Source organism: Phaseolus vulgaris, chromosome 11, assembly GCF_051622355.1.
Source record: "Phaseolus vulgaris cultivar YP4 chromosome 11, ASM5162235v1, whole genome shotgun sequence".
Taxonomy (NCBI): domain Eukaryota; kingdom Viridiplantae; phylum Streptophyta; class Magnoliopsida; order Fabales; family Fabaceae; genus Phaseolus; species Phaseolus vulgaris.
The window spans coordinates 45,791,038-45,809,658 of NC_143508.1; the positions used below are offsets into that span (position 1 = coordinate 45,791,038).

At 30.6% G+C, this 18,621-nt stretch overlaps 2 protein-coding genes across 5 annotated transcripts; both read right to left on the minus strand.

The window, feature by feature from the left end:
- Nucleotides 1–1,010: 1,010 nt before the first annotated feature.
- On the minus strand, nucleotides 1,011–4,548 carry LOC137818631 (3-hydroxyacyl-CoA dehydrogenase family protein). The gene is made up of 4 exons (XM_068622165.2): nucleotides 4,266–4,548; nucleotides 3,860–4,081; nucleotides 2,149–2,261; nucleotides 1,011–1,554 (listed from the first exon to the last, which is right to left on the minus strand). Exons 1-4 carry the CDS (start codon nucleotides 4,449–4,451, stop codon nucleotides 1,185–1,187), a joined length of 891 nt encoding a protein of 296 aa, XP_068478266.1. The 5' UTR covers nucleotides 4,452–4,548; the 3' UTR covers nucleotides 1,011–1,184.
- Nucleotides 4,549–13,544: 8,996 nt separating this feature from the next.
- On the minus strand, nucleotides 13,545–18,261 carry LOC137827240 (N-terminal nucleophile aminohydrolases (Ntn hydrolases) superfamily protein). 4 transcript variants are annotated; one of them, XR_016517506.1, is made up of 10 exons: nucleotides 18,038–18,261; nucleotides 17,787–17,958; nucleotides 16,512–16,601; nucleotides 16,261–16,342; nucleotides 16,038–16,164; nucleotides 15,471–15,574; nucleotides 15,151–15,370; nucleotides 14,457–14,580; nucleotides 14,287–14,391; nucleotides 13,545–13,973 (listed from the first exon to the last, which is right to left on the minus strand). XR_016517506.1 is itself a non-coding variant. In XM_068633525.2 (10 exons), the coding sequence occupies exons 2-10, from the start codon at nucleotides 17,846–17,848 to the stop codon at nucleotides 13,890–13,892; spliced, it is 942 nt and encodes a 313-aa protein (XP_068489626.1). In that variant the 5' UTR covers nucleotides 17,849–17,958; nucleotides 18,038–18,261; the 3' UTR covers nucleotides 13,545–13,889. The 4 variants fall into 4 exon arrangements, 2 of the variants coding, with proteins under 2 accessions (XP_068489626.1, XP_068489608.1); XR_011083689.2 differs by having other exon boundaries at nucleotides 16,512–16,596; nucleotides 18,038–18,231; XM_068633525.2 differs by having other exon boundaries at nucleotides 15,207–15,370.
- Nucleotides 18,262–18,621: the final 360 nt, after the last annotated feature.

Genomic DNA, 18,621 nt, shown 5'->3' on the forward strand with positions numbered 1-18,621 from the left:
TCTGAGGATAACATTCAATCTCACACAAAAATGATGTAATACAATGTCTCTTACTAGGATTTTCAATCTCGAACTTTGGTGGATATCTATTCTCTCATTTACTCTCTATGTTGCTCTTCTCACTTGCTTGCATTTCTCTTCCTCACAAGTTCCTTTTATATAAAGAATGAGAGGAAGGCTTATCACATAAAAGAGATAATGGATAATTAATGCTTATAACATTTTCAAGAGAAATATAATTTTAAGACTTTTGGAATGACCATCATTGAATATATTCAATGGAATGATCAGTTATCAAGATTCATTGATATGTCCATTAAAATAAGAAGATATTTTCAACTATATTTATATTATATTTTTTAAATATTTTAATTCGGTATTTTTAGCTACACTAACTTTTGTGAATTATTTTGACTATAACTTTTATTATTTATTGCTTGATTTTAGTTTGCATTGGAATCTAGTAGTTTGAATATATGAGTTTTTGAAGTTTTCTTTTATTTTTAATGTTTTGTTTGAAGTTGATATGTTAAATGTATATGTATGTGAGATTACATTTTTAATTGGGTTTGTAGATTACATTCAAGGTCAAATCAAAGTCTATTTATTTACATTGATTAGAACTTATAAATATACTTTTAAGAGTTCTGATTAGGGATACACTACATTTTTCCAAATTCCAAAAACTTTTTTTTGTCTTTCCAAATTCTCTCTTTTCCACTCTGTTTATTCACATTCTTTCCTTTTCTCTTATGTTGTAAATATAGTTTCTTTTTCATTAGTTAATCTCGTATTTTTTTTTATTATGACGTACTTCTCTTTGAAATTCAAACTTGATTTCGATTGAGATTAGTTTGATAATTAGTTAAAGATTAGTTTGATTAATTATGCAAATTTAGATTGATTTGGATTCAATGATATTTCAATTTATATGCATTTAAAACATTAAATTGATATTTCATTATAATTTAAGTATACTTTGCAGTTTTAATTCAATTACGTTAAACAAATTGAATTCAAATCACTGTGTCCTTGTGAATTGACTTAAATTAGACTATATATTGAAAAGTTACAAAAACAAATAAGTTGCGTAAGAAATCTGCTGGATAAAGTTAGAAACAAAATTTAGAGATTGATATTGTGACGGAATGTTGTAAAAACTAGCAACAAAAAATTTCGTCATTTTAGAGACGAGAAGATGAGTTTGTAGACCTTGGCTCTTCACTATATTCATAGACGCCAATACCTCGCTTTCTTCCAAGTCTTCCAGCATCAACGTATTGCACAAGGAGAGGGCATGGTGCATATTTGTTGTCTCCAAGACCAGTATGAAGAACTCTCATTACTGACAAGCACACATCCAACCCAATAAAGTCTGCAAGCTGTAAAGGACCCATTGGATGGTTAGTACCTAGCTTCATTCCTGTGTCAATATCCTCTTTGGTTGCAACCCCAGTGTACAGAGTATAAAATGCTTCATTTATCATAGGCATAAGGATTCGATTCACTATGAAAGCTGGATAATCCTGGGAGGTAATTACTACCTTGCCAAACCTGCATATTCAACAAACACAGAATTATGACAGTGAATTTTGTCCTGCTGCTACTTAGATATTAAAACTACACAATTAGTCCACATTCACAACACAGCAAATGTACAAAGGGACTCAGATATTGAATTTCTGAGTAATGATATTTATACAACTATATGGATCAAACATCTTGTCAAAACTAATCACTTATCATATTTATATAATCTAGGAAACAAAGAAAATTGAGAGAATGATTTTAATTTTGTATGTTTGATGAGAAGTAAATAGGAAGGAGAAACTAAATAATAGGGGTCTTATAAGTACTCCTTTACTTCATTTATAACATATTTTCAATTTTCTCTTTACCTGTCTTCATTTTCTTTTACCATATTTCCTTAAAGTTTCCTATAATCTTATTTAGTAGGTAAGAAAGAAGGATGCATGAAAATTGTGTTTAGAGAGCAGAAATAGGAAAGAAACCATGGAGACAACCAGGGGTACATAAACCTCTTAACCATGCAAGGTATCTAATATCTTAAGACTGAACATTTTATAGAGATAAAAAAATGCATAGGGGAAATTGAGAACCTAGAACAGGGGAATCAAACATTCTTACCTCTCTGACAATGCTTTCGTAGCAGCAAATGTGTCGTCAGAAGTGTCTGCTCCTCGTACAATCTCAATCAATTTCATCAGAGGCGGAGGGTTCATAAAATGCATTCCGATCACCTGAGAAAATGAAGTTAATTTCTTAATATATATATTAAGTTACACATATTCTTATCTAGTCAATCATTTAATATAAAACATAATTTTATTGTTTTAATTATTGAATAATGATCATCTATTGTATAATTATTTATGTTAAATTTTGTAAGTAGCACGAACTAAAAGTTTTTTTAACCTGAAGTATCTTGACTGAACAATAGAGACTTGTACACAAGTCAAAGTTAAGCAATGAATGAGTGTAATAAGACACACTCCACTTTGCAACTGACGGCTACTTATGTATTAATTCTTGAGCTGATTTTGCACTAACTGTAGATTTAAACACAACTAATAGTAAAATCGTTTCATAGAAACTAAGAAAGAAAATCTCGAGCGAATTTTCTCTTTGGAATAAGGAGATCCAACAAAATACATAAATATAAGAACTTAGCCAAATAGATAGGAGTAGATGCCCCCTATACCCTCCTTTAGGACTTCTAAGTCTTTATCTCACTTACAATATACGCAACGGTTCTTTTAATAATCATAGTTTATAGTTGTGTTATAAATTACAATTGTTTAACTGTAGTCTATAATTCAAAACTATATATGACCTGCATATAGATTACGATTCTTAAACTACTGTTTAAGGGCTTTAAAACCGTTGTCTAAATGTATTTTTGTAGTAGTGAATCTAACTTTCCACTCTCTTTCCCCTCCTTTCCTTTCCTTTCCACCCCAACCTCATCCAAATAAAGGTTAAAAACATTGTCCTTCAAAATTTATGAATGAGTACTAAATATTGTATTTAATTTTTTTAAAATGAGCACTAAATTTTGTGTTTCATTTTTTTAAAATGGGCACTAAATATCATGATCAATTTTTATAAATGAACATTAAATATTGTGATTCAATCATTTAAAAATGAGTACTAAAATTGGCTATTTAAAGAAAGGTCCAAAAAAGTTGGTTATATAAGATTCAAGTTTAAAAATTTACAAAACAATAAAGTTCCCTAATCCTAAAAAAATCAAATCATACATCTCCTTATCAAAAGTTAATGGATTCGAATTCATATCTATAGTCACTCACACCATCTAGAATAATACTTATTATCAACTCAAGTCACTTAATAAAAGATAGTGTAACAACTATTTATATTCACTTTTATATTGATACTCAAAGTTTTATATAATCAAATAACTCGCGAGACGCTCTTAACAGTACTTTTACTGACTAATAACTCATTCCAGAGTTTTCTGGAGGTGAATCTTGTATAATCTAATAACTCAGCACCCTCTAATAACTCCGCAAACTCTATTTCTAAACTTTTACTATCACCGCAGAGTTATCAGCAAATAAACCTTACTCGCTGCTTATACAATTCTTTCAAAACTCATCCTTAATCATCGACAACTAGACACAGATTTCACTTCTCTAAAAGCTTATTTAGTTACACAGTGCACCATGTCTCGATAAGAAAAAATAATGTAATTTTTGTTCTCTAATACCTAATAGTCCCATATCATTAAAACTTAGTATATAATTTACTATTTTTTTTATTTACAAATTTCTCAATAAGTTTGTTCAAAACCTAAAAAGTTAACTTAAGAAAATACCTGACGAGGCCTAGTTGTAGAAGAAGCTATACGCGTGATGGAAATGGAGCTCGTGTTTGAAGCCAAAATCGCAGAACTCTTCGCAATCTTGTCCAATCTAACGAATAAACTCTTCTTCACGTCTTCGGATTCCACAATCGCTTCGATGATGAAATCCGCCGTGTGAAAGTCCTCTAGATTCGTGGTCAAACGCAGTCGTTTCAATGCATCAACTCCCACCGTCTGTCACCAAAAAAAAAATCATCCTCAAATCATCCCATTCTTAGTAACTGTTCAAAACCACGAAACAAGTTCCTCTAATAAATTAAAATTAACTTCTCAAAGAGACTAAAATCAAGCACAAATTAGAGCATATGGAAAAGCAAGTAGGGAACTGAGCTTAGAGAGTGTTTGATTTTGGAGTGACCTGAGAAATGGTGCCTTTGGAGACCATACGGTGGATGGAGGAGGAGATGGAAGAGGAGGCTTTGGAAAGGACTTGGGGATCGCGGTCGTGAAGGAAAACGTCGATGCCGTTCATGGCAGCAACTTGCGCTATTCCCGATCCCATTTGGCCACCGCCCACCACCGCGATCATCTTCACCTCTGCCATTTTCTTTCTGCTTTTTCTGTTTGTTTTCGTCCGAGTTCAACGCTGATTCTGGATCTGGTCAGAGTTCCTTTTATAAGATGATTTTTGGCGAGAAAACACATTACATTTAATCATGTTATACAAATTTTCTTAATCTAAACCATTAATTATATTTCTTATTTGATTATTTTAATTGAAAAACTTTATCTTTTAATAAATAAATAATTATTTATTTATTTAGATATTTAATAAAATAAATAATAAAATAATTTTTTATTTTAAAATAATTAAATAAATTCTTTTTTTAAATTAAAAATTATATAAATTTATTGATAATATTTTTATAAAATTATATATATTAAATTGTATTATTTTTTATTTTTAATGATTATTCACAAAAATATTGAAATTATTCATATTTTATTGAAACAAAACTATAAATATACATACAATTTCCATGCTCGTGTATTCGCTAATATTAAAAAATTATATTTTAAACTAAGATTAACTATAAACGTGAGGAAGTTATATACGTTTCTATAAATCAACATAAGCAAATTTTAATACGTAAAGAAATTTATTTTAATTGTTTTTATTTAAAAAAAACTTTGAAAAAAATTGATCAAAAATATATTTTCTTTAGTAATAAAAGAAAAACAAAAAATATATTATAAAAAAATTATTAAATAAAAACTAATTTTAAAATTAAAAAATAATTGATAAAATTCTTTTTATTGGCAAATTGGAGAATTAGAAATATGCACATTTTTTTTTCATTAATTGCTATTTAATTTCTTTTATTGATTAGTGTACTTGTTTTCTTCTGTCGTGGTCAAATATAAAAATTGTTCTTTTTTCTGGTACATTATTATTTATTGATTAGTGTACTTGTTTTATTTACTTCTTCTTAGGTTGGTCAAATAACAAGAAAAATTATATTTTCTGGTACATTACGATGGACTGAATTAGTATTTATATTAATTAAATTAAATATTTTTATAAATTAAAAATTAATAATTAAAACATTGGTAATTAATTAAATATTAATTTAAAAACAAATTTTTAATCTATGAACTAGTATTTAGTTTACTCAATATAATTATTAATTATTTTTTTAAAATTATTTCTTATTTAATGATTGTTTTAATAAAAAGATAAGTAAGTTTTATTATTATTTTTATTTTTTCATTTCTCTTTTATTTTTCAATTAAATATATTTTAATTTTATTTCGTTTTATGTTAAATATGTTTTAGTTACTCGACCTGGTTAAATGGTTTATTATGCGTGTGCAAACGTTTTAAAGCTAGTTATTAAATATATATATATATATATATATATATATATATATATATATATATATATAAAATTATTTTCTTAAAATTTAAAATTAATCTTTCTAATTTTTATAATTTAAAAAATAGTTATTGTGCTTGAAACATTTTATACCTAAGTGATTTTAAAATAACTAATTTTAAAGCACATAATTAGATATTTGACAACAAAATGTAAAATTAAAGTACATTATCATATATTCAAAATATTTAACATTATTTGAGAAGAAGAACTAAAACAAGAATTTGCAAATTTTAAAAAGAAACTTTAAAAATTAAAATAAGAAAACTAAATTTACTTTAAAATTAGAAAACGATAAAATTATATATTAACCTTTATTTAGTCTTTTTAATTTGTTTATTTTTACTATTAAATATCAAACATTTCCTATTTGTTAACCAAAATACATATATTTAAAATTTGATATAGCGCATGATTGAGCAATGAGATTAGAATGGTGTAATTATCTTATAATATTGTTGGTATTTTTAAATACTTAGATGCAATCATATTTTTATAAACAAATTTCTTTGGCTACCTAGATGCAATCATATTTTTATAAACAAATTTCTTTGGCTACCTAGATCCAATCATATTTTTATAAGCAAATTTCTTTGGCTACCTAGATCCAATCATATTTTTATAAACAAATTTCTCTGGCTGATTCTCCCTGTACCCCCACTCAATTTGAAGGGGCATCCAATCATGTTTGCAAAAATACCAAAATGTCCTTAATGAAATTTGTGGAAATAGGAAAATTTCCTTAATAAAATTGAAATTAGGTTAAGGGAGAGATCTGCACCCAATCACAGCACCCCTTCGTTTTCGCGCAGCAGCCGCCACCGCCACCTTCATTTTCGCACTGAACGATCGGGCAACATCGTCTTGCCATTCTTTCGTTTGCATTTCTCCTTTGAGGCTGTTGTATTCATTGATAATGCTGAAAAAAAAATGTCACTTAGCTTCCGGATATAGAAATCCATAAGTAAAAAAATATACTTCCGCATAATGTATATCTGGAATTCAAAACCCAATTTTGGATATGTATATCCAGAATACAAAACCCAATTCCAGATAATGATATCCGTAACACATTTTTCTACTACGGACATAAGCGTCCGGGAGCTTCAACTGCAAATGTTAATTGCTTACGGATGTTTATATTCAGAGTGTTTAACAATGACTTTCGAACGCTTGTATCCATAAGGTTAAAATCAGGCTTCCGGAAATTGGTATCCGTGACTAGCTCAGCTCGAATGTCAACCGGCGGACCTTACAGTGCAAACGGCCCATCCACCACCACACTAAAACCACCTTTTCTGCAACTCAAACCACCACCAAAGAGAAAAAGCAAACCTACACGGTTTTTCAAAATAAAGAAGACAAGAGCATATGGAATTTTAAAAAGTTCGTTGAGTGCAGGAAGCAATTGATTGGGTGCAGGAAGTAATTGCCAATTTCTTTTGTAATTTTACATAAACATAGGTCTCACATCCTTTTGGAGAAAAGTCACATCCATGTAATCATATTTATTGTGTAATTTCAATATTATGGGCTTTTCAAAAAAGCTTATAAGTGTAGTCTCTTATAAAATTCTTATTCAGTTGTTTCTTTCTACAACTTCATATTTTATATAAAAATATATTTTTGTTTTTAAGTAAAAAAATACATTTTGGATTATGTAATAGGAAATATATTTTTTCCAAAATTTAGGAAAAAAAAATTTCAACAAAAATACTTCTAGATTTGACCAATTTGAAAAAGTTCTCATATTATAAATTGATTTCTCATTACATAATCTAAAATATTATTTTTTTAAAAATATAATGTTTTGAATTAAATAATCCAAAATATAAATTTGCATTACATATTGGTTAATATTGAACATTTTACTATATTCGGGAACAAGTTATGGATTGCTTAAACCATAAGGTACACAAATATTTCAATTAATTACAAAATGTGCAATCCATAGAGTCACCGGATTACACAATCCAGAATATACAGAAAACACACATTCCTAACCAAACCTTCAAACATTTAAACTTTTTTATAAAAGAATATTTTTGGAATTATAAAACTTATGGGAGTGTTGCAAGAACCTATAGAGTTACAAGAAGAATCAACTTTTCTATACAAGTGCACCTACCAAACCCATGTGAATCCAAATACAATCTTCTGAGTGAACCTCTAAAGAACTTGTTAAGGTATAAGTTAGTCTATTAATAATAAGACATTAATTATAATCTTAATAATAACATCTATATTTTGATAATAACATACAAGACGATTTTGTTTTATCTAACATAACTACCTAGTGTAAATTATGTGTAAATTATATAAGATGTTAAAAGATGTTTTTTTACCATATAAGCTCACATATAAGACACATATAAAGTCAGACTTAAGAGAAAGGTCAAAAAGCAAAAATTGATAATTTTATATACTATGATGAATTAGAAACCAGAATCAAGCAAAAAAAAATCTTTTACTTAGTTCAGGATACATTTTTTAAGTTGATTTATGACCAGAAGTTTAAGAATCCAAATCTTAACTTTGAAAGTTCTTATGATTTTGAACATGTTAAGAGCAAACTTTTAAGGTTGGTTTGTACTAATTTTTTTATTTTTTTATGTTGTGAAAATATAGAAACAATAACCACTTTAAAATGTTTCTTGTTTTGTGAGATATTAAATAGAGCTCGAACTCAATTTGAGTACCTGAAAAATTATTAAAGCAAATATAATATCTAAAAGATAAAATACAAGAGGGAGAAATACATACAGAATTTATATTGGTTCACCTAAGACTTTGGCTATGTCTAGTCCTCTCAAGCAATTCGCTTATGAGCATTTACTATCACAAGTATTCGACACCTCTTCAGGTACACATGTATTCTCCACATCTCCATGTATTTTACATCTCTCTAGGTACAAGTATTTTACATATATCCAAGTACAAATATTCTACACCTTTCTCGATGCAAGTATTCTACACATCTCCAGGTAACCAGTCTTAATCTCCCCCTGAGATAAAGACCTCTCAACAAGTGAAAAACACTCTCAAACTGAGAGTAATAGTGAAAGCGCATATGGTTATCTTCACATTTTGAAGAATTTACAATATATAGATCACTACCCAAGTATGAATGCTCTAAGCAGCAAATATGAAATACAATCACACTAACATTATTCAAACTAAGAATATGATTGTGTTATGTAAGCTTGGTATCGTGTGTTGTCTTCTTCTCTTGATCATATAGTCACGTGGTGTATGTTTTTCGTATTCATATTGGTGCCTTGAGCCTTTTATTTGTATTATGTCTGTCAATTTAGCTATGAGATGTTTAGCATGAGTAAAAGGGGTAAGAGTTTCAAGTAGGTATTTTGTATAAGGGTTGAGGTATCCCTGAAATACCTCCTATTTATTCATTCGTTTTTTGCCGAAAAAAAAAATAGTCGTTAGACGCTAGGAATGGAAAATCTTTCTTTAATATGATTAATTCTTCTGAGTCTTGGACTTTAAATATATTTTGAATTATTTATTTCTTTGTTCAAATGTGTACATTGATACTTCATATGATCTTGAGTATCTTTATCAAATCTTAGGGATGGCAATGTGGGGCGAGTTATGCGGGACGGCCCACAACCCACTATCAAAAAGTGCGGGGCGGGCTAATCTAATCCGCTAACCCTCTTAAGCCCGCCCTGCATAACCCACAGTCCATGCGGGCCAACAGCGGGGCAGGGCAGGTTGATCCACATAAATAAAAAATAATTATTTTATTTTTTTGTAAAAGAAATCATACTCCATTCACCCATTATTGCAGTGTGACATATATTTTATTTAAAAAAAATTAAATTTAATGTACTAAGAAATTTTTTTTGTATTTTAATAATTTAAATGAGTTATTTTTTTATCAGCAATAAAAAGAAATAAGAACCACTTTAGGGGTGATCTAACCGATGTACAAAATCGCACAAAAACGAACAACCCCTCCTCCCAAAAAATTTGTCACTAATTTCCTACTAGAATAAATACAGTCTGATCAACCTAAATAAATCACTTATGTTTAGTCGAATACATACAAACCAAAGGATCAAACACCTGTCAGAAAAGAAAAAACAAGCAGAGGGGATTTTAGAGGTTATCCAAGACCAGGCCTAGTTGAGCCATGGGGTCAGTATGAAGGGTAACCGTGAATTTAGTTTTAAGGAAAATCTTATATTTAAAATTTATTAATAAAAAAATAATATAAAGAATAGATTTCAATAGGATAGTTAAAAAATTAGTCATCTTCATTAAAATATTTTGTAGCAAAACTTTGATAAGATATTCTTATACATTTACATACATATATAGGAAAAATAGATGCAAAACAAAACTTTAATTATTTTTAATTAAACCTTCTAACAACCCTCATACTTGAATTTATATTTTTATCTTAATTGAATGAATTGAAACAGGGATAACATTTTAATTTTTCAGTAGTAGGAATAAGTTTTTTTACAATTAATAAAATTTTAATTTTGGAAAAAAAAATATTTTTCTTATGTGGGCTGGCTCGCGGGTTACCTCTTATGCGGGGCAGGTTAGTGAAATGAGTCTGCACTCCTTGCGCAGGGCGGGCCAAACCCAGGGCAAGTCAATGCGGGGCGAGCCAACCCGCATTGTCGCCCCTATCAAATCCTTCATCATTGTGTATTGTTCATTATCTTTTTCTCATAAGAAGCTATATACAGTAACTTCTACTTTGATTTTATATTACATGTCACGAGCATGGAGAAACAATTTGACTTGGATTAACATTTGTTCATCATTGTGTATTTGTTGTTTTTAACGTCTAATGAATCTTGCTCATCTTCTCAAGATGATCTAGACTTGGATTAACATTTGTTCACTAGAGTTCTTTGATCTTCTGTCACACTTAGTGTTTGACATTGTCTAACACTTTGTCTAATCATCATCTTTATTCTTTGCTGAGACAATCATCTGACATTCATTTTGTACAATGTTTAACACATGTATCGTCTGATAATTTTGTTTATGACAACTAGGTCTTTAAAGTGTTATATCGTCTATCGTGTTACATCATCTGATGTGTTCTATGAGAATCTATTTGTTCACAATGTCTACTCGGCTCTTATGATCGTTTGTGTTTTTCTCTATGCAACTTGAGTCTTTTTTATATAGTCTCTTGTAAATGATTGTTGTTGCGGTCATACTTTAAATGAATCCATTGCAATCGAGCTTTGTCATAGAGTTAGCATTGTATTTCTTGATTTGTGTTGATTAAATGCTAAACAGGAAGGGTAGGATTTCTCTTTTATCCTTTATACCTAAATATGGAAAAAATTCAAATTTACTTGATAATATGTTAAACATTTATTTTGTTTCTTTTCATGGTTCTAATATGAATGTTGCCAAATATAAACTCTATATATGTTGCACTTTGTGGGATTACTTGTTTAATACTCTTTTAATAATGTAAACTTAATAAAGAATGTTTTATTTTCACTTTAAAAAACTTTTCTGCTTATAACCTTGTTACATATCTCATTTTACCATCAAATGCATGAACTATTGTAGTGTCTAACATTTGGGATTGACCATTAGATGGTATGTGAGTTATAGCTTGAACAAAACACACATTAGACTGTTAATGTAAAATATCATGTATCTAGCACATTCATTATTTTTTATCATCGAAACTTTTTATAGGATTTAGACAATCTAGGACTTAACATTCACTCCATTTTTTATGATGAAAATACTTAAGTGAAACTTTATAAAAGCGATAAGCAATAACATATGCAAGCACACTTAACAAAATAGAGTAATCCTAAATGATGTAGACAAAACCAAAATGCTCATATGTATATGCTATGAATGACAATGTTTTTATGTAGCATGTGAAAAACAAGAAATAACACAAAAGGGAAAGGTTGTGTTGTGTTTTAAAAATTTCATAGTTTTTTGTTGGTATCATCTGTGTAAGTATCGTAAGACAATATAAATATGAATATGATAAATGGTTTAGATATTTTTGCAAGATAGACTTTAATTGTTCCTTCTTTCTTTAGTTAGTTAAACAATTATATAACATGCAATCTAAGAGATCAAATGAAAGAGAAGGGAGCTCAACCGGTAGATCAGAGGGCGCTCATACCTGGCCAGCTAGCCTATTTCATTCCGTCCATCTAGGTAGTTCATCAGAGCAGCTAGAGCCCTCGCCCACGGATAAAGTAGGGGTGTAACGGGGAATACAATACCAAAAGATGATACTTAGTATTTTTATACTAATTCATCTCATTTCACAGACTATATCCAATTCTTGACCAACCAATCAAGTTCCACTAAGCAACCTACTATTACAAAGTACAAACAAGTACTATTTAATCAAGGCACTCTTGGCTAATACTAAGTATTCTTGACACTAGTCACTCCTAACTTAATATTGAGTATTCTTGACACCAGCCACTTATGGCTTAACACTGAGTATTCTTGACACTAACCACTCCTGACTCAACACTGAGTATCTTGGCACTAGTCACATTTGACTTAACATAGATGCAAAGTCTGGATGATCAACATATCATTAATTTTTATTCACTACAAAAAGTAGCATCCTTGAACATTTACAAGATTTAAGCTCATTTTACTAGTAGATGGGAATGAAAACGAACAATGTTCTTACAAAATTTTCAGGAAACAAAAATTCAACAAGTTTTAGCACTTGTAAAATATAATACATTATCTTATTCTTCTCTTCAAAGCATGTATTCATATAAGCATGTATTCATATAACGCATTAAGTTATATGAGATTCGCAAATTTTAACTAAAGATATATACATACACATGGATAAGATCTTAAACTGAGTTTGAACAGATTTTTACATTTTTCTGTTAGACTCAATCCAACTTAATTTAACATTAATCAGGTTAAATCAATTGGATAATAAATTTTAAACCTTTTTTACCTCAAATTCGTATTTTTTTTAAAAAAAAAATTGTTACATATTTTAGAATACTTTTCTTAAATAGACTATATTTTATTTAATATTTGAAAATTTGAATAATCTAAAATTTCAAAAAGATACTACAATAGTACTATTACTATTATTATTAACATCATTCAATAAATACTGTAAATTAAATAATAGTACTATTACTACTATTATTAACATCATTCAATAATTTTAATCAGGTTCATCAAGTTAAATTAGGTTGGATCAAGTTAACATACAAAGTACATTATCCACGATTGTATCAAAATAAGTGGGGTCAAGTTTGACCCATAAATATAATCTAATATATTTGAGTTAGATTGGGTGGGAGGTTATCCAACCCCAAGAAACACCCATATTTTTGCCAACTAAAAAGAATACTATACAAAACATGCTATAAAAAGCAATGCATCGTTATAATGAAATCCCACAAAAAAATTGAGTAAATTATTGCATGGTAAAATTTAACATTACTTGATTATAAATTTTTAATTATAATTATTGTACTTCAAAATGTTTTAAATAAAAATAAAATTGATGACAATATGCATAAAATTTGGTGCAAGAGACGGAAAATCAAAAGAAAAATACAAGAGATGTGATAAAGCTTTTAAAAGGGAAGTGTTAATGACGGGTCGGTGTGGTTGAATGAAACAAGCAAAGTAGATCAGACAAAACTGCAAGACATTTCAGCATGTTTAGTTTTGAACACATTTTCAGTACGTTTTGTTTACCAACAATTACAATCATTTACTGCATCCACTTTTCATACTTTTAAACTACTACAAATTACTCACCTACATTATGATTTCATCTTTGTATTATTACAAATAAATGCCTTTTTTTCACAGACCATAATTCTGGGAACTTAGGAAATGTTGAAGACAGATAAATTAATTTAACATGAAAACTAATTAAATTCTGTATGACTCGGTCCATAGAACCATTGACCAATACTTAACAATCCATAGTGAAACCTTTTATATCTATCCTAACCAAAATGGCCTGAACTAAAATGTTTATCGAAAACTGGATATAGAAAATCAAGTAATTTTGCTGTAGGTGTCACGAACTTCACCTCATCAGCACGGAAAAAATTTGATACTAGTCACACTAACTATCCATTTGAAAGATCTATCCGTGCTCCAAATTGATCTATTGCCATCCTGCTTTGTTGTTTTGTACTCCTAAGAATGGAAACCTGGATCATAAAACAATAGGAAAATATCACTTTACAAATGGTTTGCTGAGAACCATCAGTTTAGAGGGAGGTAAAAGCAAACCAGACAATATATGGTAATCTTGCTAATTTAAAAATATCGTTAGTTAACCTAAAACATTCTGAAGACAATTTTCTAAGCTATTTGGACCATAATGTGATGATTTCATAATGAGCACCCTTTTAACATCATAAAATGATTTCTTAAAATGAACATAATTAACTTAAATTTAGAAAAAATTATAATATGAAATCTTCATATGATGATAAATCTCAGTCATAACAGATCTGCTACCTTGGGACGTTCCATGGAGCTTCCAAAATATCCTACTCCAAAAGACAAGGAAGTGTATGCAGCAGCAATCTCTACAGCTTTTAGCCTTGATGATTTTCCTTGATCCTAAGGAAAGTGAAAGATTAATAATATTCACAAAACTATTAGGTGGAAAAGCTGAAGGGACTCACTGTCAAAGATGCGTCTGACTGCACAATCAAGATCCCTGCACTGCTGTCAGTAGCATGTTGTCTGCCATCCTCAACAACAGAGCGTAAGATTTTTGTGCAAGCAGAAGCAGCACCAGACTGTGATCTGAAAGAAAGTCAACATCAAAAAAATCCTCCCCATGGTATATTGATAAAGCCCACACATTAATGAAGTTATGCAACAGCGCATTAATATCAGAAGTTGCAATTTCTAAAGCCAATAAACTGAGCTGGATATTGAAGAGATCATATTTTCAGTATTCACACAAGAGAAAACATAACCTGGACAAATTCTAGCATACCAATTTTGCACAGCAAGTAAATTTGAGATAAAAATGTCTTTTTTGTTCATTAATTTCTCAAGTGAAATTTTAAAATATTTTAACATGTGTCCAACACAATATCCACTGACCCATACTATAGCATAAAATGTTTCCAAATTTGAAAATTTCAATGAAAAGCATCATTCTAATGCATGCCCTCACCATCAAACATAGAATCACAGGCGCAGGATGTATAGACATTGAATATACACTATTATGGTGTAATGTCCTTCAGAAATACCAGATCATTTTAATTGTAAAAGGTCCCAAATATGATATGTGATTATATTCCACTCCATGCTATCATATCAAATGAAGACATGGTAGAACTTAAGCACACGGACAAATCTTACATAAAAAGTCTCCCCTATCATGAAAATACAAACAGATGACCCAGAGCCAACCATACAGTGACAATGAAACACAGCATTCCCTAGCTGCAAATCCTTTCATCAGGTACTCTCCTGCCCCTGATACACAACAGCCAGCCATGAACGGAGACCCAAAGGGCCCTTTTGATGATGCCCAACAACCTGCACCATACACTGCTGCCAACCCAACACGTCCACTAACCTGTTGGATATTTCATACATAATTATAAGTAATTACTTACTACTCTAATATGGAACTGCAGAGCACTAGAAGAGAAGCAAACCAAGAAAACCATTTTCACCTTTAGAGCAATACCACCACTGGAGGCTCCAGATGCAACATGCCCCTCATTATCTATACAAATAACCCCAACAGTGTCCATTACGCGATCTTCTAAAGCACTATCTGCATATGAAAGAGCACATGACTTTGGCAGGTGTATCACACTTGTAACGATTGAAGGCTAGGAGAAAAGATCCCAGGCAAGATCATTTTCCCCAAACTCCTAGGCATTGCAATATCTTTACCAATAGCATATCTACACTTAATTTGGAACACAACCACTTAAATCCCTTAGCAATTTAAGATCTCTCTCAAGAGAAGGTTTTAGTTTGGATTTAGAAAAATGATCTATAATTGGTACAAAAGCTTAGCTTCATATCCTAATATTAAGTCAGAAGACTTCAAGAATTTGAAGACTTCACAACATCTTTATTTCCCAGTAAGATTGCTTTTACAGTAGTAGGCTTATGCTAATTTTCATGGTCAATGAATCTGTCCAAGGTCTTTGAGCACTGTTGTTATTGATTTCACAGTTTTAGAAGCAAAAAGTAGAGTGAGGTCTTGCGGAAGTGTGCCATTAAACTACCTGGTATTGTGGTACTTTGACAGACAGAAGAATCGACCTCAGGAGTGTTGTCTGCCTTAGATCTAGCAGTTTCAACCATAGATTTGTATTTCATCCATTGTGCTTTAGCCCTTTCTGTGACTAGCCACTGTTATACAAAGTAACAAGGTTATGATTTCAAAGTGGTAAGACATTATTCAATTAAGTTTCAGAGCAGAATTTAAATTATAAGTGAAAATATTACCTCATTGGCCTCCTCTATACTTGTTGGCAAAGTGATGTCTTTAGACTTGGCCCATTTGCGAGCCCCTTCGCCAACCAAGAAGCTGCAAATAAAACAAAGTCCCATAAGAACATCAGCAATAGACATTAACCAGTGGACTTGTCACAAGGTCAAAAAGAGAAGGCTTTCTCAAATAATAATTTTGGCAGTAAGTTACATGAAGTTATGTAAATGCTTTGGTAACAAATGCAGAGATGTTGAATAGTGATTACATTGGAGGAATCCGACCCAGCAATGGAGATCTCATCATTTGTTCTTTAGCCAATAAAGCAGCAATTTGTATAGCATTGCGGACACCTGGTCTATAGCGAATGGAATAAATACAAAGATAACTTGGTATAAAATAGTTAAATTCCAAAGTCTCGAACAAGCACAAAGTAAATTCAAAACAACATTTTATCCACATAGAATTAGATTACCCAGCAATGTAAAAACTTAGAATCTTCCCAATTCTTCAAGGAGGCAGGAACGAAAATACATTATTTTAGCACACTGTAGACATGCATGTTTGGTTGGGATAAGTTCTGGAGAAACACATTTCTTATTTTGCAAAACTCTTCCAGGAACTGTAAAAGAGTTGAGAGAAATGCTAATGACACTCTCTCACACATTCTTATTGAGGGGACGATTGACACATAATTTAAGCCTACATAACTTCTATCAAAAATAAAGATTGTATTGGAATTAATGGAATAACAAGAGTTCCCTAGAATTTCTCAAAAAAATATTTCTCTAAAATAAATTAGACAAAACATTCGTTGCCATAGAAAATAAATATTTTCACATTCCACCTACTAAACTAGCTAAGCACTTGGGCTGTGTTTGGAAAGGTTCTTTTACAGCTTATTTGGACTTATCTTATGACATGAACATTATGTAAGTACTAGGAAAAGCTTATAAAAATAGCTCAAGATATAAGCTGCTTCCAGCTCTCAGAATAGCTTATGAAAACAATTTACAGCTTACAACAAAACAAGAAAACATATTTTTCCATAAGTTAAAATTAACTTATGCATAAGTTAAAAATTAAAAAATTCAAGAAACTATATGAAAGAACTTCTACAAATTAACTTATACAAATATTAATTTTAACTTATGAAAAGGCTTATTTATTTCACTTTCTTCTTGTCTTTATGGACAAGTTTGTCCAAATAGGATTTCAATCAGAGAAGTACTAAAAAACACTTCTAGCTTGTATAGATATAGACCCTAAAGATTTTTATCCAAAAGCTCTAATTCCATAACCTCTTAGAGAACTCCACGACATGGATTCGTAAGCTTGTAAAGGAGTCACATGCTATTTCCGTAAGCTCCATATAGGTTCTAACAAACACCCCCTAGCTGCCATTAATTATTAACCATTCAAGCTTAAGCAATACAAATGGAGTTATTCTCATTTCTCCATAGGGCACAGTTTGAATTTATTATCGTACCCATCATCATATTCATGGAATCAACGATTTGAGTTGTAATAAGAAAGCAAGTACCTGGCACTGCTCCTACAGCCCCAAAAGCTCCAGATTTTCCGTCCATAACACTGGCGTCGCATTCCACGCCACCGTCCTCGGTCAAATTGGAGCCTCTGCCAGCGTTCGTGCAGGAATCATCCTCAAACACTTGAATGGAAGCTACGACGGCGTCTAGGCGAGTTCCCGAACCCTAGAAACACAAAAAGTGGTGAAAAAGTGGAAATTGAAAATGAAAAAAAAAAGAAAAAAGGCTAGGTTGGTTGGTTTACACTGGACAGAACGGAAGCGGCTGCTTGACATGCGCGGTTCATGACGGACCTGAGGGCTTTTTCGTTAGATGGAGAGTGGTAACCGGCGCCGACGTGAACCGCCACAAAAAATCCCTTTCCCTCCATTTCGTCACCCTCTTGTTCTACTTCCACTTTGGCCTTCTTCTTTCCCACTTTTTCTTTCTTTTAACCCTATGTTACAAGATTTCATTTGTTTAAAATTTGAAGCAACGAAAAAGAAAAGGTAATTTTTTTGCTCTTCTTTTTATTTTATTTATATGCATGATAAATTTATTTATTTCTTATAACATTTACTAGTTCACAACGTAAATTTTTCAAAGGAATACATAAAAATTAAACTATTAAAGAATATATTTGCTTTAATGTTTTTTTTTCATTTATTTGTTTTTGTATTTCTAAAAAGGTGGAAAAGGTTTTGGATCTCCCTTAAGCTCTTGGAAACATCGCTAACTTTTGGTTTCGTGTTGTCTTTGGTCGATGTAGGTGATGTACTTGCAAAATGTACTCTGATGTTTAAGTTAGTGCTCAGTTTGAGGTGGTTGAGTGTAATAAATATTATTTTA